Here is a 23,214-nt window from a genome sequence, read left to right as displayed (position 1 = left end):
CCATCACCTTGTCTATCTGTTTCCTGCATCCGCGTATAGTGTGAGACATCCCTGGTTCACCATGCCGCGTCCCCAGATTTACCCCGAGGGGCTGCTAGTCAACCCCAGATTTCCTCTTCTCTCTTGTTTTGTTTCTTCTTTTCTTCCATCCTGCTTTTCACTATCTCTCTCACCTCTCCTTGGTTTGATCCCCCTTCATCCTCAACACTCCGCCGCAAGAACACATGGGCAACCAAGCTGCATCTCCAGAGAAGGGCTCCATTTCTCGCCATGAGAAATGCGAGGATGTGGCCATTGTCAGCGACAGCATGAATGCTCGCGAGCGCTCTGCCCTCACGCGGCGCATTATACTGAAGCTCGATCTCAGGTGCCCTCCTCTAATGTCCCTGGATCGAACCGTATTGATGCTTTCTCCAGAATTCTGCCGGTCCTGACGCTGCTCTTTCTGTGCTCTTTTCTCGATCGCACGAATGTCGGCAACGCGAAGACGTATGGGCTGGAGAAGGACCTTGGGATAACGGACCATCAGTATGATACTGGCTTGGCGGTATATTATGCTACTTATATCGCTAGGTAAGGACCATCGTCGCTTTCCTTTGGAGTCTATCACTATTCCCAAATCCCAATTATATATACAAAATGGATGCGAATGCAGGTCGTGTGGCTAACGAGGGAACTCCATCAATAGTGAAATCCCCAGCAACCTGATCCTGAAATGGGTATCGCCAAGGATTTGGCTCCCGCTGTTAACGGTCGCGTGGGGCATTATAACGATGTGCCTGGGATTCGTCAGGAATTACTCGGGGTTCATGGCTGTTAGGGCCGTGTTAGGCGTTGCTGAAGGGGGCTTGTTGCCCGGGATCGTGGGTTGTTTCCTTAGGTATATCTCGGTGCGTGGCTAATGACTTGATAATGTAGATACTATACCTGTCAGGCATGTACACCCGGCCTGAGATGGCGCTGAGGATCGGTCTATTTTATACCAGCGCATCTCTCAGTGGTGCATTCGGAGGTCTGTGTTATTTTTGGAGTTAGAGAATGAAATATATCAACTAAATGCATCAACAGGACTGCTGGCGCGGGGTTTGACGTCTATTGGGAGGGTTGGGGACCTGGCACCCTGGTCATGGATCTTTATTATTGAAGGTCTCTTGGTATACATTCCATACTTCGAAGTCAACTTCAATGGGGCTGATACTTTACAGACTGTAGGAGTTGGAGCCTTCTCATACTTCCTACTCCCGAACACTGTCGCGGAAGCTTCATTCTTGAGAGAGGATGAGCGGATCTTTGCAGTATCGAGACTGCACCAGGATGTGCCGTCGAGGGTGGTGCAAGATGGCACGTAAGCTGGATATCTCTCATCTTGCCTCATGCACTGCAGCTGATTGAACATAGTGAGCATGAAAGATTCCAATGGTCTGAAGTCAGACGAGGAATGCTCAGTATCTCCACATGGTTAAGTGCAGCGTCCTATTTCGGAATCCTAGCTGGTATCTACTCCTTTGGTCTCTTTGTACGTTCCCCCTGACCCAAACCCACGCCTTTCTAACCCCAAAAGCTCCCCACGATCATCGTCGAGCTCGGATACACCGCCAACGAAGCCCAGCTCTGGTCTATAATCCCCTACGCAGTGGCATCCGTCGTCACTGTCGTCATCGCCCTCCTCTCCGACCGCCTACAGCTCCGCGGGATCGTGATGCTCTTCACCCTCATCCCCGCCATCATCGGCTACGCCGTGATTGCCAACATTGGCATCTCCCACCCGAAAGTCAAGTACGGCATGACCTTCCTCATGGCCACGGGCATGTACGCTTCAGTGCCGCCCGTGCTAGTCTGGAACTCGAACAATAGCGCGGGCCATTACAAACGCGCGACGACGACTGCGTTGCAGCTGATGATTGCGAATAGTGGCGGGTTTGTAGCGACTTTTGTCTACCCTGCGAAGCAGGGACCGCAGTATCATAAGGGCCATACGGTGATTCTTTCGCTGCTTGTAGGAGCGTGGTTTTTGTAGGTCCTTCCTTGGTGTTGTAATTACAGGAGTTCGATTGCTGATATTGAGAACTAGGGTTCTATCTAATGTTCTTTATTGTGCGAAGGTGAATAGAGATAAGAGAGAGGGGAAGTACGACAGGTATACGGGGTATGCGGATGATAGAGATCCTGAGTTTGTGATGATCCTGTGAGGCTGGAGACAGCTTTAGGAGGTGTGATATTACTACCGTATTTCTTTTGCCTAGCGTATTAATATTTCCACGCAGTAGTCTGTTTGACTTAAATCATATTGAATCTGTTTGATCTAAAGGGATCCCAACGTGTTGGATTTGATAGATTTGAGATACCTAGGTACAGACATTCACGCAGACGAGGTATTAATGCCAGGTCTTTTGAGCATGGCCATCAAGCAGCGTGGGAATGTAGGAGAGATGCACAAGGCCAGTTCAACTTACAAGTGTGGCACGCTCCCAGATGAGCGTTGATTTTTACTCTGGGCTAATGTATTGTCCCTGTGACTGTGTTTATCGTTATGATTGTCGTTGTGCTTGTCACCTCATCTCATCTTCTTCAAAAAGGAAATCGAAAACGCTTACTCTGATTTCCCATTCACACTTCCCTCCCCAAGAACGTAGTTGGTCTCTCGTTTTTAAAAGTTGGTGAAGGATTATCGACGCTTGAGTATAAGGAATGGATGGTTTATGGCCCCCGGATTCGGATGGAATCCCAATCGACCGTAGCAAAGTATTGCTACTAATTGATAGGCAACTTGTATGGTGATGATGTTTCATTTGTCTACTGCTAAGTCTGTTTATGGCAGTGTTGATTATCTTCCGTCATCCTGGCAGTAGTTCCTAACTGTAAGACCCCAAGTGATGGCATCCACCGTGAGTCCGTCCTTCACTCCGTAACACTATGGTTAGGAATAGGGCTGTGGACGGGTTTATATCGAAAGGGAAAAGGGGGGATCGTAACATGTTATATGGCATTCTTAGCATTGGCTATTCATGTTCTCATGGTCTAGCTCGAACTCAGAATAACCAATATAACGCTATATTTCTCATTATCTGTTCGTACCATTTCAAACTCACTTCATTTCACATTCATTAGACATCTCCATCCATATCTCATCACAAATCAGCATTCCCAAGAGTCAAGAACCACGCAACACCTCTCAAGTATAAATCGGCTCCGTCAACGCATTCAAGGCAATCCCGCTAGCAAAGTCCACATCCTCCATAAAGTGCAACGGCATCTCCACCAGCGTGCCCCGCACTTTACCCAACCAGGCCTTCAACTCCGCCGCGCCCCCAGGGAACTCCGCCGCCACCACATGGCCGTACTGGTACTTCCCCTCGGGTGGCGGGTTCGTGTACTTCCCCTCCTTGTCCGGGGTGACGAAGCGGCTGGAGAAGAACTCTTCGTACTGGTCCCAATTGCGGACGCGGTCGTCAGGGACGCAGTGGAAAGCTTTCGCGAAGACCTCGGTGTTCATCTTAGCAGTGCCATTCCAGAGACTGTTGAAGGCCGGGGAGAGAGGGTCCTGCACTAGGTCATCTGAGGAAGAGCCCCAGTCATACTGGTTGGGTCCCTTGTCAATGGGTAGGAAATTCGGGGTCGGTTTCGTCCAGTCCTGCGGCGGCAGGAGACCCAGGTGTTTGCGGAACAGCTGACGACGGAGGCTGGCCGCGAACTTGGCGGCTTGGTAGTCGTGACCGTTCATTTTCGAGGGGACGGTCGTGTGGTCTTCGACTACGACAGCGATTTCCGAATCGTGGGTGCCGAGCTGCGAGCGGTCGTTCATGTTGGCGCTGCCGAGGATTACGACGCGGTCGTCGGCGATCAGGAGCTTAGTGTGGATGTACAGCTCCTCGCTGACAAAGGCGTTGATCTCATCCTCCTCCGTCCCGAACCAGGGGATGTCTTCGAGGGACGGGCCGCCCTCCATGTAGCACGCGCTGACGCTGTCATACTTGGTCCCATCGCGGCTGAGGATCTGGGACGCGGCCTCTTGATATCCGTCCAAGTTGGCGTTTGGCTGGCCGCTCACGGCTCCAGTGCCAAAGCCCTCGCCGGCGTAGCCCGCTCCTACGATATCATCATGCTCCTTTGCGGCGTCCCCGTAGGTGACTCCGCTGGCCTTCTCAACCTTGGACATGGTCTCGTCGGCTTTGATGCGGTCGTAGTTCCTCAGGTTATAGAAGCGGATGTATTTCTCTGGCTCGGCAACCCCGGCTTTCTTCAAGGCCCCGATGATGCTATGATCCCCTCTGCAGATGGAATTATACTGGTATTCCATGATGGCTCGGGTTCCAAGAGACTCCTCAGCATGCAGGTCACCGGCAAAGCCAGGAACGGAGGGAATGCAGACGATGACCTTGTACGTTTCGCCGGCATTGTGGGCCCGGAAAATACGCTCTACGATGGCAGCTCCGACCTTGTTCTTGACTGGATGTTGCTCATCGGAGGTAGCGGTGATGAAGAACTGATTCTCGATGTAGACAAAGTGCTGACTGTCGTGAATCACTTGGATGTATGCATTGGCAACCGAGTGCTATTGGGGTCAGCATGATAACGATTCATTTGATCACCTTCACTCACTTCTGTAGGGACGCCGTTACTCCATTCGGTACAGCTCCTGACAAGCTGAACGGATATTCCAGATGAGTTCTTGTCTGCACTTGGAGTAGGGTCTGTGTGGACTTTGCCCTTCGTATTACCTCTCAGCGGCATGTGAAGCAAGCTATGCCGTGAAGGATCCGAACCCCCCTTAGCAGTATTGACATTCTTCCCATCGAGCGTATAGTATCCATCTGGAACCTGTGCTTCCGTCAAGGAGAGAGCTTGATATTTCTCATCAGCGGCATATTTCTCATTGTAAATGAAGTTCCACCTCTGAACAAAGTGGGCGCAGAGATCCTCGACCATCGGGCCGCGGATGCATAGCGACAAATCCGACCAGCCCATTCGGGAGCTAACTGTTCGATCCAGCTTGTTCTGGTTATAATCCTTGACATCCTCAAAGTCATAGACGCGAGCATTGTTGTAATCCTGTCCAGGGAAAAGGACCGCGTGGATATCCATGGGATGAGCATCGGCAATGGGGTGTTGGTTCGTGTCCCAACGTCCGAAACATAGGTCCAAGCCGCCCATGAACGCAATCTTCCCATCTATAAGACATAGTTTCTCGTGATGAGCCCAGTATAGAATAGCGTCGTTGTCTAACCCATACAGCTTCTTCAAGGCGTCTTCTGGGAGCTGACTTAGGTCAAAATCCTTGAGAGATAATTTTTTAAGATCCGAAAGTACGGCTGATTCAAGGATATCTCCGTCTACAACATGCTCTGGATGCCGGAATACCTTGATGTTTGGATGTTCCGGGACCTCCAATGCCTTCTTGGTATGCTCCGAGGACACTTCCGGACATCAGCACTACTCCAACATGCAGGATCTCACCGTGCCAGGAACACCAGATTTCAACTCACATGTCAGAACACTCGCCACCTCCTTGTACACAATGATATTGACCTTGACGCCCCGGTCCGCCGCCGCAAACAGCATCCGATCCAAGCGGTACTGGTGGTTTACCGACGGCGGCCGGCGCAGGTACAGCTCGGGACTCAACCACCAATCGAGGATCCAGATGCTCTCTTTTGCCTCCTCGAGCGCCACCGACACGGCCCACATGTAGCCGCAGCCGTCCACGAACCACTTGGCCTCGTTCTCGGCCCGCTGGGGCGCGAAACTATGGAACCGGTTTTCCGTGCCCGTGTGCAGATGATCGCAGTGCGTCCCAAGGTGGGTGTGCGAGTGCTTTTCTTCGCCTTTGCCCAAGGCATTCTTTATTCCCTCCTCCAGGCTTTCAAGACCGGCTTGCGCTTTGTGTAGGATGTTCATGTTGGATGCTAGCCTTGCAGCCTTGTTGGCAGCCTTGTTGCTTTCTTGTGGGGTAGAGCTAGAGGCTAAGTCTGCGAGTTGAAGAAGAGCCGTGCAAACTTAAAACTTCAAAGCGAGAATCAGGAATCAAGAATCTCTGTCTTTAAATATGAATAACTATCCAAGAGAGTGAACATGTGAGTTCGTCTTTTTAAGAGCCGTCAGCTTCGTATCTTCGTCGTTAGCCTGGCAACCCTGGTAACGCGGACGTTTCAAGAGTGGAGCTGAACTGCTGAACAGCTGAAAGCCGCTCAACTATTCTCCCAGGTAATTGGACAACGACCGTTCGAGTGAGAGTCTCAGCCTCTGCCGAATATGCGTATAAAACATGCCGTTGGGTCTGTAACCATCCCTCCGAACCTCAAAGTCGGAGGTTCATGGAACCCATTACCGATCATTGAAGACCGCCAGGAATCGGATTATCAGAGAGTTCTCCACGACCCACTGATTAAATCCCGTAGATCCCGCCGCGTTAGCCGATAGCTCGACGACCAGTCCGAGACTATGCGGCAACGCCCGTCACGAAGCAAGGAGGTGCTTAGCTAAGATTGCTGAGATCAGAAATCTGGAAGGAATATCTACCTAAATTGTTGATGTGATCCGATATGATCAAAGAAAGCCAGGAGAAAAAGACCATGTGTCATCTGGGAGATGGAGAAGTTGACTTTCTCTGCTTCTTCTGTATCTCAAACAATGCTGCCGGAGTTAGGTTGGGATCGAAGAAATAGGTAGCTGATTATGGATATTGAGAATGAGGTATCAAGAATTATGCAGTCAGCGCAGTATATGAGAATCTGGTCAAGACATGGAATCACATGAAGATGAAAGCAATCCCTGCATCAGTATCCAACGGATATTTGAACAAGCCAGGTTTAGACGTACGCAAGAGTATAATTATCCCTAAAGCGGCTCCGACGATCACGAGAATATGTTCTTCTGAACTTGAAGCGGGGCCAAGATGGGTGCCCACGTTCCATGTAGGGAGGAAGGTAGTGAGCCACTGTCCGGCACAATCAGATACGGCCTGGACAAAGATGGTGCATACACACTGATGGCAGAGAAGAACGGGCCTAGAATAACGAAAATGGAGGATATAATGAAGCATCTGAATGCAATCTATCGTAGATAGATTTTGATCGTCGTGGAGGCCACAAAGCCTACCAAGCTGCGGGATATCTTTTGAGGATTGAGTCTTCAATTCGCTACCTCGCCCCGACTCCGCACCAGCTTCGTCGACTCGGTATGCCAGATGTGGAGTCATCTGGATGATCACCGCTTGATGTATTGCAACTGATCAGGGTTTGGTTTGAGATAAATCATAAAGACATTCTTCGAATAATGGGACGGTAGGGCAGAATTGGAATTGGGTTCGTTAACGGACTCAAGAGCGAAGTTCAACCACTCGGGAGAGCGGGGCAGAAGCTATGCTTGTGATATTTTCATCCATAGCACAGATACTGACAAGTCCTTGAACTCTCATAAAAAAGTATAGACTGCTTGCCATTCTTCAACACTTAGTAGTCTCAGGATCCAAAAGGACGCGAGAGATTGTGACTGCACATCCGTTGAGAAAGGCGGGTTAGGTTGGTTTCTCTTGATTGACTAATGGTAAGGCTGCAGGGAATCAATCATGGCCAGTTCGAATGCTTGACGACTGTTGAGAGTAATCGGGATTTCCCCATAATGCCAAGCTTTTGTGATACGATACCCCATTGCCGTCGTTTCTATCTCTTCCTCTTGCTAGCTTTGATTTCAGCGCGATGCAAGTTGTCGCACAGCACGGCACCTTAGGCTGGGGTTGTGCTCTGACTACGATCCCGCATATCCAATGTCATTGAAGTCTCGTCCTTGTATGCCTGTGTCAGACACTTGTAAGATTGAGCCCATAGCATATAAGACGGTCAAAATCAATCAGGGCGTTAGTCCGTCCGAGGACGTTTATTATCATCGGTTTCTTCCTCGCCATGTCCGTTGACCCCGTCTCCGTCAGCCTCGTCCCGTGTTCTTACTCTGCCAGCGCCTTCTCCTAAAGCCTCACCCCCGCCAATCCAATTCCCTTCCGCATCAAAGTATTCTGACACGTTTTCGGCGGTAATCCACCCGCCACTGCCAGGAAATGGTGGAGGGAGGCCACCATCTGTAGCACCTCTCTGGACTCCAGGAAGTCCGCTAATCCCTTCATACCCCACATTCCCCTCGAAGATGATCCTACTATCGCCCCCGCTCTCCTCCATCTCCGTGTCCTCTTCAAACGCGGGGTCCGGGTGGAGGTTGGAACAATTAGAAACTGCTTCAAACATGGTCTGCACTTCTGATGTTGTCGGGGTTCCCTCCGCAGCAGGGGATTCCGGAATCAAGGTCAGTTCGACAACATCGGCATCATCATCTTCATCGGCTTCAAATGGATCTGACAACTCCAGTTGCATGTATAGTCCTTGAACTTGCTGAGACGGGTTTGCAGGGTCGTCAAGTCTTTGGATCGCATGGAGGGAGATCGCTGGGTAGGGGATTGAAACGCCGGTAGAGGTGGTGCGGTTGAAGAGGGTCAGATTCCTATGGGGAAGTATGCATTAGCTATGGGTAGACAAGGCATCACGAGGCTGTGATAGTGGGCTTACTCGGAGTTGACAAAAGCTTCTACCACTGCTACAGCCGCGGCACCGCTGGCATCGCCCTCGGTATCTGTACCCGCCCCGCCAGCCTCTTGGGGTGCCGCCTGGCCATCCGCGATCTGGGGGAATACTGGAAGCTTCGAGACATGATTGCGGGATGCAAGCGCGCGTACACCCACAGCATGATAATGGAGAACCGGCTTGGCGCTGTAGAAACTTGCGGGGGTTTGAGACTGATGCTCGGTAAGAGATGTGAAGGAATCGAGGGCTGGCGGTGTGTGGATGGTGGTAGGAGGCATTGTCAAGGGATTGGCGGTAGAGATTGAGTAATACCAAATGATAGGAGGAGAAGAAGAGCTCGGATGGGTGATTACAATGAATCTGAAGGGCTGCTTTGAGAGAGGCTGAGACTGTTGAGGAGCTCGAAAGAGTCCTTCGCGTCGCAAGGCTGAAGAAATTTAGGAATAACCAGAAGGGCTACATTTCATCCAATAAAACAATAGTGCGCTAACCCAAATTGGGTTAATGTGGCCTTGTGGTTTTCTTCCCCTCGTTTCCTCCCCTCCGTTGAAAAATGCTGAACCAACTGTACATATACACAGTGATGGTAAGACATCAGATTGATTATCATGTTCCTATTTCACTTATAAATATATTATCCCCATTTGCCTACAGCAAGGCGAAAAAACGATAGGTTCCCAAGTGTGGCCTTCTATCTAAAGCACCTCTGAACGCCCTTCTGCTGGTTCCAAACACATCCAAATTGCTAGATTTCTATCCCAAACCAAACCCCTTTGCATGATATCATCTGATCATTCATTCTTTACATTAACAAGCCTCGTGATGCTAGTTCCATCACTCAAGACTTCCGTCTCTTCCTCCACTCTATAGCCATACCAGCGCGGGATCGCCACGAACGCCAGGTACCAATACAATATCGCAAACGAGATACTACAGCAGTCAGCAATCATTCAAGGAAGTACGCCTGCGTAACTCACATCCCGATCCCGACAATGGCATATGTCGCGTAGAAGAAGCCCACATCGGCCTTCCCATCTTTGGGCGGGAAGAAAGGGGCTGCAACCAAGGCCAAACAGATGGCAATGCGTAGCCAGACTGCCGGCAGCCAGGCTTTGTATGGCCTCTGAAGGTCCGGCCGTTTCTTCCTCAGCAAGAGAAGACCGAATGATGTTGCGAGTGCAGCGAATTGACCCGGATATCCTTCAACGTCTAGGATAAAATTGTAGACATCGCCCCGAGGCGGGATCGCAATGACTAGTAGAGAGGGGATGTAGTGAACGATTAGACCACCCATTGGGGCACCGAACGGTTTCGACGAGGAGAACAGGCGGGAGAAGGGAAGGAAGCCTTGACGGGCAATCTCCTGGTTGACTCGGGCCTAGTGGACGTCAGCTTGGTCCTCTGGGGAGATGGAGTGGATCATACCAGTGTGAATGTGACAACCATCACATTCCCAGCGGCCGAGACTGCTATTGCCAGCGGTAGGACAGTCCTTCCGAAACTCTTCCCGAACACTCTCTCGAAGAAAAGAGCCGCGATGAGCTCTCCGCTCTGCTTTACCTCTGCCAAGGGCACCACTGAGAAGTATGCAAAGTTCACTAACAAATATAGCAAGCAGGCTGTGAGAAGAGCCGCTGGCGCGACGGTCTTCAGTGTCCGCACGGGGTTTTTCACCTCGTTGAGGACGTTGTTCACATTTTGGATGCCGGCATAGGAATACGAGACTTTAAACACGGCCGTAGATAGCGTGCCCCATCCCCAGTTCGAGTCCTTCCACAAGCCGTCCCACGAGAGGATCTGCTCTGCGGGTTGACCCTCAGGGGTCCTGACCCGGAACAGCACAACATATAGGCCAGTCAGCGCCATGAACAGCATCAGCCCGACCTTGACCCAGCCCAGGAGATTCTGGATGCGGATGCCCGTCTTCAGGAAACATCCATGGACGATGGTGATGGCCGTGAGCAGGCCCAGCGCCAGCGCCTTCTGCGAGAACTCGGAGGGCTCGATGCGGAGAGCGAACAATACGTACTCGCCAAAGACGATGCAGTTGCTCGCGGTGAAACCGAGGAGCACCGCCTGCACGGCGATCAGGGTCGACGCGAAGAAGCGCGGGTGCTGGTACGTGAACTCGAGGTAGACCTTGTCGCCGCCAGAGCGCGGCAGCATGCAGCCGTACTCGAGCCCGACGACCATGGCACAGGCGGCGATCAGGGCGCCGCCGACCCAGAGCAGCATGGCGAGGCCGACGCTGCCGGCGCTGGCGACGATGGAGCCGGGCGTCGCGAAGATGCCGCTGCCGATGACGCGCGAGATGACGAGAATGTACGCGCTGCTCCATGAGAGGTTGCGGCCCTGGGGGAGGGTCTCGGGCAGGACGGTGTCCTCGATATGGCGGGTGAGTTTGATCTGGCCTTCGGTCTCGTCGGAGGGCGTGATGGAGGAGGAGGAGGGCGAGGGAGAGAGGAGCGGTTGCGTTGCCGCGTGGTCGAGAGATGCGGTCGGGATCATGGTGGGTGCTGATGGGAATGGATCTAGAGTATCATATATTTGATCATATCCTTCATCGATGGGACTGGATCTCAGTCAGGAACCGTGGTGAAGTGCTGAATGCATCGATGTCTTGGGGGGTGCGTGCTACTTACTTCACTCTTCACCTCGTACCAGCTCTCCCTGTCCCGACCACGAATCATGCACTTGAAAGCAGCTTGAACAAAGCAACCAAGTCGATAATCGATAGATGGATGGATGAATAGATAGATAGATAGATAGATAGATGAATAGATGAATAGATAAGGTGAATAGATAAAACCACAAACTCTCTCCCCAAGAACCCAAACAATACAAACAAACTCCAAGAATCCATCCATCCATCCATCCATCAAAGATACAAATCCCCATCAGCAGCTCACCTCACCTCACCTCACACGCCTCCCTGATTGCTAATCCATCCCCCTGACCATCCATATCTGTCCCAGATGCGGAACGGTGCCAATGATAAAAAAGCAAGTTCCCGAATTGTGAAAACCCGCTCCCCGGGCGCGTCGCGATGATGCCATCGCCGTGGGTGGTTTCATCCGGGTGATGGATTGCGTGCTTCGGATCGGGGGTTAGTTAGGGGCCGGGTGTCTTGGATGCCTGGGATATCGGCGCATCAATATATAGGTACCTTATGATAAATGATGGGATGGGATGTTGTCGTTTGGTATGGAGATAGGTAACATATGTGTCAAATAATTGAGGTTATATCACAGTATAAAGGTAGTAATAACAGGCGAATTCAAGTTAGTTAGAAGTAGATTAAATTAAACTAAATTAAATAGAACAGAGGGTAGTCCCCTACTCTATATACTTAAAAAAGGGGTTACTATTTACATGTATAGGCGCTATATCCGCTATAAACAAGGTATGTATATGCCTAAGTACCTAAATCCTAACAACACTATAAACTATTAAACAGGGTACAAGGGATCGATCCCTATATATTAATTAAGGGTTAGTTAGTAATTAGGGGAACAGGTTCTGTATCCCGGTAGTAATTAACCCTACTGTTTAACATACCCCCTTAAGGATTAAGCCGATTCTAGACTTGACTAGAGAGCCAAGTACTAGTACGGCTCTCTCCCTAGCTCTCTCCCTAATTAGGTAATAATAAAGCTATTCCTATACCTAAAGGTATACTAGTACTTACTAGTACGGCTCTCTTCTTAAGTAGAAGGTTAAAGAATTAAGGAAAGTACGTAATAGTAGGCACTTGATTAAAAAGAGCTTAACGTTTAAGTCCTAAAGCTCCTTAAGAACCTTAAGGACTCCTAGTACTCTAAGTAGCGAGACATATTAAGTAATAAGGTTAAGCAAGTAGTAGAAATAAATAGAACTAAAGAATATAACTATAAAAACAGTTAAATCTCTAAGAAAAAAAGGAGTAGACTTCCTAAATAAGAAATACAGTACAAAAAGTAGACTTCCTAAATAGGAAATCAAGCTTAAGATAAGAACTAGATCCTAGAACTCTTACTTAATCGTTTAAGTAAGAATTACCTTTAGACTAGCGTAATAGCTAGTTCTAGGTATTTAGTAGTTAAACAAAAGGGTTTTCTACTTAAATAAAGAGTGTTTAACTGCCCTAATCTGTAGGCTAGTTGTCGTTTAGGTTTAAGGTCTTAATATCTACTAGATTAAGTAATTTAATAAATTTAATGTGTTTTTAGCGTAGTAAGGCCTTAGTTAACCTATCTACTAGTATGTTATAGGTTAACAGCTACTATAGACTAAGTCTCTCTTTAGTTACTTCTTAGTGTAGCTAGTGTTAATAGATATCTATATGCTTAAGCTTAGTAACTAGGCGTAGAGTTCCTAATTACATAAGGCAGATAGTTTAGGCGTTATCTACATTAATAGTAAACTCTTTATGTAGTTCTAGAGTAATCTTAGTAAAGAAGCGTCGCTACTAGTAAAGATCCTTTATAGTATAGAAGAGAGCTAATAACTTAGCCTCTATACTTAATATAGTAACTGTCTTTTGTTTAGTTAATTTCTAGTTAATAGGTCCTCTAAACAGATAGAACACGTATCCTTTAGTACTCTTCTAGGTCTCTAGATTATTAGTATATATAGTATTACTAGTGTAAGTAAAAGCTTTAGAGCCTCTATTACTACCTCTAAATTAGATCTCTAAGTATTAGGTTCTATAAAGATATTAGATTACTCTATCTACTACTCTTTAGTACTCTTAGGATAGGTTAGTAAGGAACTTAGATAGTTTGTTAGCTAATCTAATAGTGTCTAGCCTAGTGACAACTATAGTATAAAGAATAGATCCTACCTTACGTTAGTAGCTATAGATCTCTTAAGGGAAAGCCTGTCTTATATTTAGGATAAGTAGCGTACTTTCTAGTAGTGTAAGAAGTACTTTCTTATCTTTTAGGTAGAAGGTTAAAGTAATTAACTTAATATAAGAGTCTTAACTAAGCTATAATCTTCTAGTAGATCTGTCTCTAGTTACCCTAATACCTAAGAACTACTTTAATTCTCTTATATTACGTATCTTATAGCTATTAAACAGGTTTTATTTAAAGTTTTAAAGGTATTATTAATCTTTCTTTCTTACTAAGATAGTAATATCGTCTATATAAAAGAAGACAATAAGGTATTTATTTATATAAAGATACTCGGCCTCTAAAACTAGATATAGGCTAAACTTAGCTAGTATTTTAGTAAAGTAGGTATACTATAAGAGAGGGGAACGGCGTAGCCTATAAAGAGCTTTAAGAAAGAGGAGAATATACTCTAAGTTATTAAAACCCTTAAGATATTTAATATAGATAGTCTTGTCTATATTACTATTAGTAAAGGCATTTATAGCGTTAAGCTAGTAGATCTCTAGATTAAAGTAGCCTACTATTACTATTAAACCTTTAAACACTTGTAACGCTAGAGTAGTAGTGTAATTGTCTTAGCTAGTTAGATGTTAAAGATCTCTTCTAACTATAAGTCTTACTTTAAATTTGTCTAAGAAGCTATTAGTATTAAATTTATATATAAACACTTACTTAACTAGGATAGCTAATCCTTTAGATGTGCTCTTTAGAACAGTCTTAAAGGTCTTACGTCTTTTAAGATCCTTATACTCCTTATTTACTACTACTATAAATTTATCCTTATATTAGTAGTTTTAAAGCTCTTTTTAGTTATTAGGGACGCCTAGTAGTTCTGTTCTATAGATCTTTCTTTTAGCGTACTTTATTCTTGTTTAAAAGGTAGTATAAAAGCTACTATAGGCTCTAATTTGTTTTATTTAGATAGCGTAAGCTTCTTTTCTTACTCTTTTATTCCTTATTCTTATTAGAAGTATATTAGCTAGATTAAGACTAGTAGAGTTAGATCTACACTACTAGACCCTCTATTAGGTTTTATCCTCTAGCTACCTCTCTAGTATATCCTTATTTATATCCCTTGTTATAACCTTATTAATATCCCTAGTTACGGTTTTACTTAAGTCAACAAGTAGATAAGAAAGAGTTGTTAGAACAAGTAAAGCTCTTAGTGTTAAAAGAGGGTTAAGAGCCTATAGTACTAATAGATTTGTTAAGTTAGTAGAGGTAGTTCTCTAGGCATATAAGTAGTAAGTTCTAGTCCCCTTTTCTACTTCCTTAGCTAAGGGGTTCCTTATTATTATAAGAGTTATAATAGGATTAGTTAGATCTATTGTTATTATAAGATCTGTTAGATCTACTAGTAGATTAAGCGGCACGCTATTACTGTTCTTAACAAGAGGATTAAAAGGATCGTCTTCTTCTTTAATTTACTAGTTGTATTTACTAATTACTAGTATTTTAATAGCTTTAATTACTTCTTTAGTAGTGTCCTGTTTATCTTAGGGCTAGTACCTTTGTATTTTGTTAAATATAACGTCTCTAGCTAATATTACCCTGTTTCTAGCTAGAATCTAGACCCTAAATATGTTAGTAGAATTATATCTTACTAGGTATCTAACAAAAGCTCTTAGTTCTAGCTTATCTAGGCGTACTATGTTTTTAATTAGGGCGTAGGCTTTATAGCTAAAGGCGTAGAGGTAAGAGAGGTTTAGTTTAGAGTAGTAGAGATACTTATATAGTGTTTTCTAGCCTAAAGAAGTAATAAGAGATCTGTTTACTAGGTATCTAGCTGTTTTTATTAGTTTAGGCTATAGCTTTAATAGTAAGTTAGATCTTATTTTTAGTACTCTTACTCTACTAAGGAGTACTCCTCTAGATCTTTTAATTAGCCTATTTTAGGCTACTATACGTAGTACTAATTGTTTAATAATAAAGCCTTTTACCTTTACCTAATTATTAAAATCCCTTTTAAGAGACGTTTCTCTATTAAGCTTAATCTAGTAGACTTTAGCGTTAAAGTGTCTTTTAATTAAGGAAACAAAGTGTTGTATAGTAGCTAAGGAGCCTTGTTTAGTTATAAGGATATATACAAAGCTTATTTTAGTAAGATTATTAAGAAAGTAAAGGATATATACCTCTTTAGAGTCTGTTAGGTACATTTAAATAAGATCTAAGTAGATCCTAGTAAACAGTTTGTCTATATACTTAACAAGAGCTCTAGATATAATCTGTTTAGCGTTTACTAGATAGTAAACCTTATATAGTAAGATTAGGTACTAATCCTTAGGTACTAACTTAACTCCTTTAGTACTAGTAGTTAGGCGTTAGATTACTTTTATATGTAGGTACCCTATCCGTTTATACTAGAGTTTAACTAACGCTTTTAATAGTGTTCTTAGTAGGTATAAGTTAGCCAGAAAGGCCGCTAAAACAGCTGTTAATTCGACAGTTAATACAACTGTTACTACTAGTTATAGCTTATATTTAATTAGTTTAGGTATAGAAATAGATGTAGAAACAGATATAAGGACAACAGGTATAGAGATAACAATAGTAGAAACATTTAAACTAGAAGTACTCTTAATAAAAGAAGGTTCTTAAATAGTTAAGAAGGTAGATCTAGTAGTAGTACTGTTATATTCTAATACCTATTAGTTAAACCTAACTAAGGTATAATAAAAGGTATTGTTTTAACAGGTAAGGCGGTTTTCTTTTGTATTCTAGTAGACTCTTTTCTTAATTATCTTATACAAAGATACTATACTAGTATAAAAGAAAGGGACTAGGGCTACGCTCTTAAGATCTATACTAAACTAGCCTTTTAGGCCTTGTAGTTAGATCCTAACATCTCTAAAAGCCTTAATTTAGATATAGTCTTTACTAGTAATAAGTACGCTCCTTAGTAATATAGGCCGAATGTTATAGAACCTTACTTACTTATTATAAACATAAACTATTACTCTTAAGTCTAAGATAAAGCTATTCTTAAGGGGATAGGTAGGCCTAAAGGAGAGTAATTAGACCGAGTAGGCTACTAGAATTACTAGAGTTAACACTAAAATAGAGTAGCTAAAGTTAGCTTAAAAAGCTTTAGATATAGATATAAAGAAGTCTATAGTAAAAGCCTTAAGGACTTTTTTCTCCTTGTCCTTTATAATTCCTTTATAGCTATTACCTTACTTCTTACCTTTACTACCTTCTTTCTACCTCTTAATTAACTTAATAGTAGCTTTAAGTTTACTATTAGTGTTTAATTAGTCGTTAATCTTCTTTTAGACATCCTTTCTTAGTTTCTACTAATTAGGACGTTAGGTTAGTATTAAGTAATAGTAGTTATAGTAGTTATAGTAGCTACTATAGACACACTTTAGCTTGTTGTTATTACTATTACTACTACTACTACCCCTTCTACTAAGTATAGCGTCTGTAGTTAAGAAGGCGCTATAGTGTCTAGATCTAGACACTCTAATATCTTTTTAGCTCTTAAGGTTAAGTTTAAACTTATCTAATACCTCTTTAAACGTTATTACCTCTTTCCTAAGTAACTTATAGCGTACTATCTTAACAAAGTATAGATTAACTTCTTCTAAGCCGTTAATAAAGGCCTTAATTAGTCTATTACTAGACACCTCTAGTATCTTGTTAACTAAACAAGCTAAGTAAGTAGACTTAAAGCGTTTTACCTAGGCTATAACTAACTGTCCTCTTCTTAGTAACATACTAGCGTTAGTTAGATCTTATAGAAAGAGATCTTGTTTAACTTTATTAGAAGGTATAACTTTTTACTAAAGATCTACTAGGATCTTATACACTATATCCTTAGTATTAATGTATTTAACGTATTCTCTCTTTACTAATCTAGTAATTAGAGAGCGTATGTCTCTAACTAATTAAGCTAGGCACTTATACTCTCTTTAGTGTTTAGAGTAATACCTTTAGTAGATACGATATTATTCTTTCTTATCGTCTATTAGTATAGCGTAAGTAACTCTTAAGCTATCTTTAAGGACTCCTTTAATATCTAAAGGATCTAGGAGGCTTAGCTCTACTAGAATAAGGAGTTCTACTTTTGTAGTGTCTAGGTTAATATATATCTAAACTCTAGTACCTAGCGCTTTAGATTTAATGACTTTTATCTAGTAATCTTATTCTTTAGATCTATTTAGAACCGGTATATTACTAGGCATATTACTAGTATTAGTTAGTAGAAGTATGTGTTAAAAGAAGAGGTAAACAGAAGAGGTAAAGGCGACTCTTATTACTAAAGAGTAAAGGAGTAGTTAACGTACTTCTACTAGGTAGTAAGTACTACTAAAACAGTCGAAATTAGGTGTGATTCTACTATTAGTAGTAGTTTTAAACAGCTGTTAGTAGAGTTTAGAACTAAGTAGTTAAAGGAATGCTAAAGGAGTTAGATTAATCCTTTTTAACGCTGTTTTAAGAGGCTCTGTAATCTGAGCGCTCTAATTAGCTAAAAAGTCGTTTTATATTAGACAGGCTCGGTAATCTAAGCGCTAATTAGTCGATAAGTTGATTTATATCAAAATAACCGAATAGCTATTAAAGTAACCTAGGCTTATAACTGTTAAATAATTAAGGTTATATTATAGTATAAAGGTAGTAATAACAGGCGAATTTAAGTTAGTTAGAAGTAGATTAAATTAAACTAAATTAAATAGAACAAAGGGTAGTCCCCTACTCTATATACTTAAAAAAGGGGTTACTATTTACATGTATAGGCGCTGTATCCGCTATAAACAGGGTATGTATGTGCCTAAGTGCCTAAATCCTAACAACACTATAAACTATTAAACAGGGTGTAAGGGATCGATCCCTGTATATTAATCAAGGGTCAGTTAGTAATTAGGGGAACAGGTTCTGTATCCCGGTGGTAATTGACCCTGCTGTTTGACAATATGTCTGTATGTATGTGTGTAAAAGAGGTGGATTGATGAGGAATGGCTTGTGGATCGTGGATCATGTGGGGTTGATTTAGTTCTCCCGCCTGTTTTCTTTTAGGGAAAAGGGGGGGGGGGGTTGTAATTTGATCCCTTTTTATTTCAGGCTACATACAATACCTAACCTTCTATTAAATGAAGACAAATCCGATTTCTCAATAATATAGAACAAATTAATGAATTAGTTATTCTCAAGATTCGCATCGTTTTATCTTTTGAATCTATCTTGTGCTGTGTATGATAGTGTAGGCGAACAAGGGGGGGTAGAGTTGAGATTTGAGCGAATCTATGAATAACCTATTTGGCATGGATATTCTATTCTACGATATGATATATATGGATAAGATGTTGAAGGTAGAAGAAGGTATATCTCCAGCTATCATCCATCATTCATCCTCTTCTCCTCTTAATTTATTAATAGAATATTACAATACTCGCCGTCCAAGCTATTGCTGAGTGAGGAAATCAGTAGGAGAAACACAAAGAAATCCTGAACCGACTATCCCTCTCCGCTCCCCTACTTCCTCAGAGCAACTCCATATTACAATCTCTTTCTTCTGGCAGGATGTGTGGAAAGAGAGAATGTATCGTGGAATCTCTAAAATGGGCCGTACTAGGACTAGCTGACGGCTCGGACCGAGACGGGGGATTAGCGGGGGCTCCACTGGGACTAGGAGGTTTGTGCTATATCCTGTTTTATGTTATTTTATTCTATATTATTTTGTTTTCGGCTTGTTTGCTTTCTGTGTCTGTGGATAGTGTGGATAATGTAGGACCTGGCGGGCGATGCAGGTATATGTAGGTAGGTTGTGTGGGATAGGAGGAGGAGAGAGAGACATGGAGGGGGTGACTGATTGATTCCTTCGACTCTTTCTCCGGTTCACAGTTTCAAAACACCTACCACACATCTCCAGACCAGACTCTACAGCTCCTTCAACTCCATTTCAAACAGCCCTCCCAGGCGTCAGGACAAACATGCGCACTCGTATGCCATACGACGACGTCGCGTGGGAGAAGAGCGACACGACATTCGACACCTGGAAGAAGCAACTCTACGACGCCGACACACTCCGAGAAATCGGTCAACTCATAGCCCAGCATCGCGGCGGAGTCCCAGAAGAGCTCTACGCGCCGATCCGAGGCGCTTTCAACGTCTGTCTCCGGATGCGCTTTCGCGATGGGGGATCGGCCTTGATACGGTTCCCGTGTCCTGGGGTCGTGATGTTTCCCGAGGAGAAAGTGCGCGCTGAAGTAGCTGTGATGCGGTATATTAAGCACCACACCTCAATCCCCGTGCCGTTCGTGCTCCATTATGGGATGACGGATGAGAGTCCGCGTGGGCTGGGCCCGTTTATTATCATGGAGTATGTCGAACATGCGCATGATCTTGTGGACGTCTTGAATACCCCCGGTCTTGGCCTCCAGGATAGGCCTGTTTTGGATCCTAACATATCTGAGGAAAGGCTTGAGTTTGTGTATAGCCAGATGGCAGATATCCTACTACAGCTTTCCAAATGCGCCTTTCCGCGAATCGGATCTCTTGTTGAGACCGACGACGACGACGACGACGACGACGACAGATGGACTATCACTAAGCGTCCACTCACACTCAACATGAACGAGCTTGTCCAGCTCGGCAATTTCCCCCGTGCTAGATTACCATCAGGAACCTTCTCTACATCTTCCACTTACTATTCTGCACTCGCAGACATGCATCTTGAGCATCTCTCAACTCAACACAACGACGCGATCGAATCCGCGGACGATTGCCGTTCCAAGTACATCGCGCGACAGTTATTCCGCAAGCTCGCTTCGCAATCGCGATTATCAGGGGAGCACGATCTAGAAGCTGGGCCCTTTAGACTGTTCTGCGATGATCTCCGTCCGGCTAACGTGCTCGTCAATGCTGAGTTCCAGATCGTGGCTGTGCTCGATTGGGAATTCACGTATGCGGCTCCGGTCGAGTTTACTTATAGTCCGCCGTGGTGGCTCCTGCTTGAGATGCCCGAGTATTGGACACGGGGTCTTGAGGACTGGGCGACGACGTATGAACGGCGACTTGGAACGTTTCTGCGAGTGCTGGAGGAGAGGGAGAGGGAGGGGAGGGAGAAAGATGAAAGGGAGAGAGGCATATCAGGGGATTCCCAAATGTTGTTGTCCACGCGTATGCGAGAGAGCTGGGAGAGCGGGGCTTTCTGGGTGAATTATGCAGCGCGCAAGAGCTGGGCTTTTGACGGGGTGTTTTGGAATTGGCTGGATAGGAAATTCTTTGGTGATGAAAATGATGGAGGTGGGTTTATGGGTAGGTTGAAGTTGTTGGGGAGAGAAGAGAGGGAGGGTATGGAGGTGTTCGTACAGAGGAAGTTGGAGGAGGCTAAGGAGAGGATACTGGTTGGATGGGAGGGAGATGGGGTGATGTGATATTATGATATATACCTACCTTAGGTATGATATAGTATGGTAGGACCTCAGAAAGTGAATATCAAGTAATTAGTTTGTGAGATAGCAGACAGAAAGAGAGAGAGGATGAGATCTCTCCTCCAACCCCCTTTTCCCTGGCGGGAATAGAAGACCGAAGTCGTGATACGACTTATACCATAGAAGAGAGGAGAGTCTGGGAAGAAAGAAGAGGGAGATGGAATTCTTGTTTTGATAATGATTGATTGAGTCTTTCTATGATCTGCAGAACCAAATTCAGTATAAAGTAATAATATATCCATACCCCTACCTACCTAGCCAGCTCCGAGCCTCCGCCCTCCATCGAAATGACACCATCATCCCTCGATCCCCAGACCCTCACCTACGCACCCCCCACCACCCCCACCACCCCTCCAGCTCTAACCGCTGTAGGCAAGTCAATGCTACCTACGAGCTTCAGGTCCGCACGACCAATCATCGAGATGGGAAAGGGAGGAGCGCCGCGGAGGCTGGGGTTGTTTGCGGCTTTGTGTTAGAGGCGGGTGCTCTAAGGTATATATATAAATATATGTATATGTACGTAGGTATGTATATGTATATCATTCAGTTTTCGAGAAAGGTTTTCGAGAACAAGCAAACACGCACGCACGCACGCATCCAAAACACCAGGAGAAGAAGGAAAGAAAAAAGGGAATGAAGCGAGTCTAAGGGAGAGAGATGATGCAGCGGCCACCGCCACCAACGGGTTATGAACTTGATGTGCTGGCGGACCTGGCGAGTTATGAGAGGGGACAACAGCACGTAGCTCCGGGGGCTGCTCGAGGTACGTGTTGTTGTATGTTGTTGTTGGTGTAATTGTTGTTTTGACTTGTTTTTCATGTTCTTTGGTTTTCTTGGAGAGGGCGAGGTGGTGTTGAGTTGAGGGAAGTTGAGGGAAGTTGAGGTGGAAGGGAGTGGATTACAAGTGTAAGTCACTCACTCAATCACACACAGAGGATGGAGATGAGAGAGGAGAGGAGATGGTGACTGCGAGTGCAGAGAAAAGGGGGGACCTGAGGCATCTATGGATCTACCTTATCCATCTCACAACGCCCAACACATCGAAACACCCGCATCAACGCATCAACACATCAACAATCAACATATCAACACAACACAACACACCGCACCTGCCTCATCCCCCATCACACCGCATCTCCCCTGCCCAAACAGGAAACTCCTCCCCCGCCCAACTCGGCATAGCGTCCCTCCCTCGAAGGCGTCATGTCCCGTGTCTGCATTCGCCATCCCACGTGACGCCCCTTTCCCCTGACGTGCATTGATCGACGGGCGCATCTCCAGCTTCTGAGACGGCTGATGGAGATAAATGCCGGGAGGGGGGGTGCGGGAGTGGAGGAGAGTGAGAAGAGCAAAGAGAGCGAGGGAGAGAGAGATAAGCATCGATATTATATCCTCATTTCTCCTCGTTGGCCAAGCGGCGTGAGCTGAGCCTGGTGTTCGTTGGTGTTTTCTCTCAACTCTCTCACTCGTTCCCTGCGTTGAACCTATGCAGCATATATCAAGAACACATCTCGAGACGCAGAAGCAGACCAGAGAACAGCCCCAGACTGACCCATCCCGCCCAGCTTCCTCCTACTGGGCACCGCCCGCCTTCGAAGCCCACCAGGGCCACCACCACCACCACCAACACCCCCAGAGACACGACCCGCTGCCCGCCATGCAAGCACCGCCATACCACGGCTCGCCGTCGTCGTCGCCCCCGCCGCCGCCGCGGGGCCCTCCGTTTATGAATGCGTACCCGCCGCAGCAGTACGCGACGTCCGTAACATCGAGCGGGTCGGAACCGCAGCATTCCCATGACGAGGCCGATTTGAAGCGGTGCGTTGTCTTGTTTCCTTTGCCCCTATCTGTCCTGTCTGCCGAATCAAGATCAAGATCCCCAGCTGGAAGAGAGAAAGAAGAACTAACATCTTCCACCGACTCGCAGACTCCGGAACACGGCGGCTAGTGCGCGGTTCCGCGCCAAGAAGAAGGCGCGCGAGCAGAGCCTCGAGCGGAACGCGCAGGAGAAGCGCGAGAAGCTGCGGGTGCTGGAGGGGCGGGTGCGCGAGCTGGAAACGGAGAACGCGTGGTTGCGCGATCTCATCATGGATGTGAGGGGGGTGAGGGAGAAGAAGAAGGACGATGGGGAAGGGGAGAGAGGAAAAGACGGGGACGGGAAAGAAGCGGCCGAGGGCGACGGGGAGAGGGGGAGGAAACAGGAGAGGGATGGGGTGGGGGTTGATGGGACGTGAGTTGAGGGATGGAGTGAGTGAGCGAGGACTCGGAATGCATGGGGCTGTCTGTCTCTCTTGTTTTTTGTTTGTTGCGATACAGCGAAGAGCGGGTGTGCAGTAC

General features: G+C 45.6%; 8 protein-coding genes across 8 annotated transcripts; 4 read left to right on the top strand and 4 right to left on the bottom strand.

Moving 5' to 3' along the window:
• Window positions 1–308: 308 nt before the first annotated feature.
• M430DRAFT_97942 (hypothetical protein) lies at window positions 309–2,189 on the top strand (the record flags this gene model as incomplete). The annotated part of the gene is made up of 9 exons (XM_024870081.1): window positions 309–367; window positions 418–573; window positions 689–863; window positions 919–1,012; window positions 1,069–1,154; window positions 1,206–1,331; window positions 1,385–1,516; window positions 1,562–2,013; window positions 2,072–2,189. The coding sequence occupies 9 exons, from the start codon at window positions 309–311 to the stop codon at window positions 2,187–2,189; spliced, it is 1,398 nt and encodes a 465-aa protein (XP_024723522.1).
• A 590-nt stretch (window positions 2,190–2,779) lies between these two features.
• M430DRAFT_217477 (hypothetical protein) lies at window positions 2,780–3,140 on the top strand. Its single transcript, XM_024864565.1, has one exon. The coding sequence runs from the start codon at window positions 2,914–2,916 to the stop codon at window positions 3,106–3,108; it is 195 nt and encodes a 64-aa protein (XP_024723521.1). The 5' UTR covers window positions 2,780–2,913; the 3' UTR covers window positions 3,109–3,140.
• Window positions 3,141–3,172: 32 nt separating this feature from the next.
• On the bottom strand, window positions 3,173–5,895 carry M430DRAFT_26370 (hypothetical protein; the record flags this gene model as incomplete). Its single annotated transcript, XM_024865379.1, has 3 exons — window positions 3,173–4,552; window positions 4,600–5,414; window positions 5,484–5,895. 3 exons carry the CDS (start codon window positions 5,893–5,895, stop codon window positions 3,173–3,175), a joined length of 2,607 nt encoding a protein of 868 aa, XP_024723520.1.
• A 686-nt stretch (window positions 5,896–6,581) lies between these two features.
• On the bottom strand, window positions 6,582–7,367 carry M430DRAFT_217474 (hypothetical protein). Its single transcript, XM_024864564.1, has one exon. It carries the CDS (start codon window positions 7,193–7,195, stop codon window positions 6,746–6,748), a length of 450 nt encoding a protein of 149 aa, XP_024723519.1. The 5' UTR covers window positions 7,196–7,367; the 3' UTR covers window positions 6,582–6,745.
• A 142-nt stretch (window positions 7,368–7,509) lies between these two features.
• M430DRAFT_136439 (hypothetical protein) lies at window positions 7,510–8,952 on the bottom strand. Its single transcript, XM_024862465.1, has 2 exons — window positions 8,553–8,952; window positions 7,510–8,487 (listed from the first exon to the last, which is right to left on the bottom strand). The coding sequence occupies exons 1-2, from the start codon at window positions 8,843–8,845 to the stop codon at window positions 7,854–7,856; spliced, it is 927 nt and encodes a 308-aa protein (XP_024723518.1). The 5' UTR covers window positions 8,846–8,952; the 3' UTR covers window positions 7,510–7,853.
• A 225-nt stretch (window positions 8,953–9,177) lies between these two features.
• On the bottom strand, window positions 9,178–11,552 carry M430DRAFT_136435 (hypothetical protein). The gene is made up of 3 exons (XM_024862464.1): window positions 9,993–11,552; window positions 9,545–9,945; window positions 9,178–9,497 (listed from the first exon to the last, which is right to left on the bottom strand). The coding sequence occupies exons 1-3, from the start codon at window positions 11,073–11,075 to the stop codon at window positions 9,359–9,361; spliced, it is 1,623 nt and encodes a 540-aa protein (XP_024723517.1). The 5' UTR covers window positions 11,076–11,552; the 3' UTR covers window positions 9,178–9,358.
• Window positions 11,553–19,386: 7,834 nt separating this feature from the next.
• Window positions 19,387–20,982, top strand: M430DRAFT_136432 (hypothetical protein; the record flags this gene model as incomplete). Its single annotated transcript, XM_024862463.1, has 2 exons — window positions 19,387–20,563; window positions 20,612–20,982. The coding sequence occupies 2 exons, from the start codon at window positions 19,387–19,389 to the stop codon at window positions 20,818–20,820; spliced, it is 1,386 nt and encodes a 461-aa protein (XP_024723516.1). The 3' UTR covers window positions 20,821–20,982.
• Window positions 20,983–21,534: 552 nt separating this feature from the next.
• M430DRAFT_17389 (hypothetical protein) lies at window positions 21,535–23,111 on the top strand (the record flags this gene model as incomplete). The annotated part of the gene is made up of 3 exons (XM_024863666.1): window positions 21,535–21,640; window positions 22,443–22,695; window positions 22,805–23,111. 3 exons carry the CDS (start codon window positions 21,535–21,537, stop codon window positions 23,109–23,111), a joined length of 666 nt encoding a protein of 221 aa, XP_024723515.1.
• Between the last annotated feature and the right edge of the window lie 103 nt (window positions 23,112–23,214).

This window comes from Amorphotheca resinae (genome assembly GCF_003019875.1).
Source record: "Amorphotheca resinae ATCC 22711 unplaced genomic scaffold M430scaffold_3, whole genome shotgun sequence".
NCBI classification, from domain to species: domain Eukaryota; kingdom Fungi; phylum Ascomycota; class Leotiomycetes; order Helotiales; family Amorphothecaceae; genus Amorphotheca; species Amorphotheca resinae.
The sequence above is the reverse complement of the archived record's forward strand: the minus strand, read 5'-3'. Positions and strand labels throughout refer to the sequence as shown.

What these genes read in the sequence shown, in the direction of transcription:
- M430DRAFT_136439 (XM_024862465.1), bottom strand. Translation starts at nt 8,845, where the DNA reads ATGCCTCCTACCACCATCCACACACCGCCAGCCCTCGATTCCTTCACA. An exon ending in GAAGCTTTTGTCAACTCCGA is followed by an intron (nt 8,488 to 8,552) that starts GTAAGCCCACTA and finishes ACTTCCCCATAG; the next exon opens with GAATCTGACCCTCTTCAACC.
- M430DRAFT_136435 (XM_024862464.1), bottom strand. Translation starts at nt 11,075, where the DNA reads ATGATCCCGACCGCATCTCTCGACCACGCGGCAACGCAACCGCTCCTC. An exon ending in TGGTTGTCACATTCACACTG is followed by an intron (nt 9,946 to 9,992) that starts GTATGATCCACT and finishes GACGTCCACTAG; the next exon opens with GCCCGAGTCAACCAGGAGAT. An exon ending in GCCATTGTCGGGATCGGGAT is followed by an intron (nt 9,498 to 9,544) that starts GTGAGTTACGCA and finishes TGACTGCTGTAG; the next exon opens with TATCTCGTTTGCGATATTGT.
- M430DRAFT_217474 (XM_024864564.1), bottom strand. Translation starts at nt 7,195, where the DNA reads ATGACTCCACATCTGGCATACCGAGTCGACGAAGCTGGTGCGGAGTCG.
- M430DRAFT_217477 (XM_024864565.1), top strand. Translation starts at nt 2,914, where the DNA reads ATGGTTAGGAATAGGGCTGTGGACGGGTTTATATCGAAAGGGAAAAGG.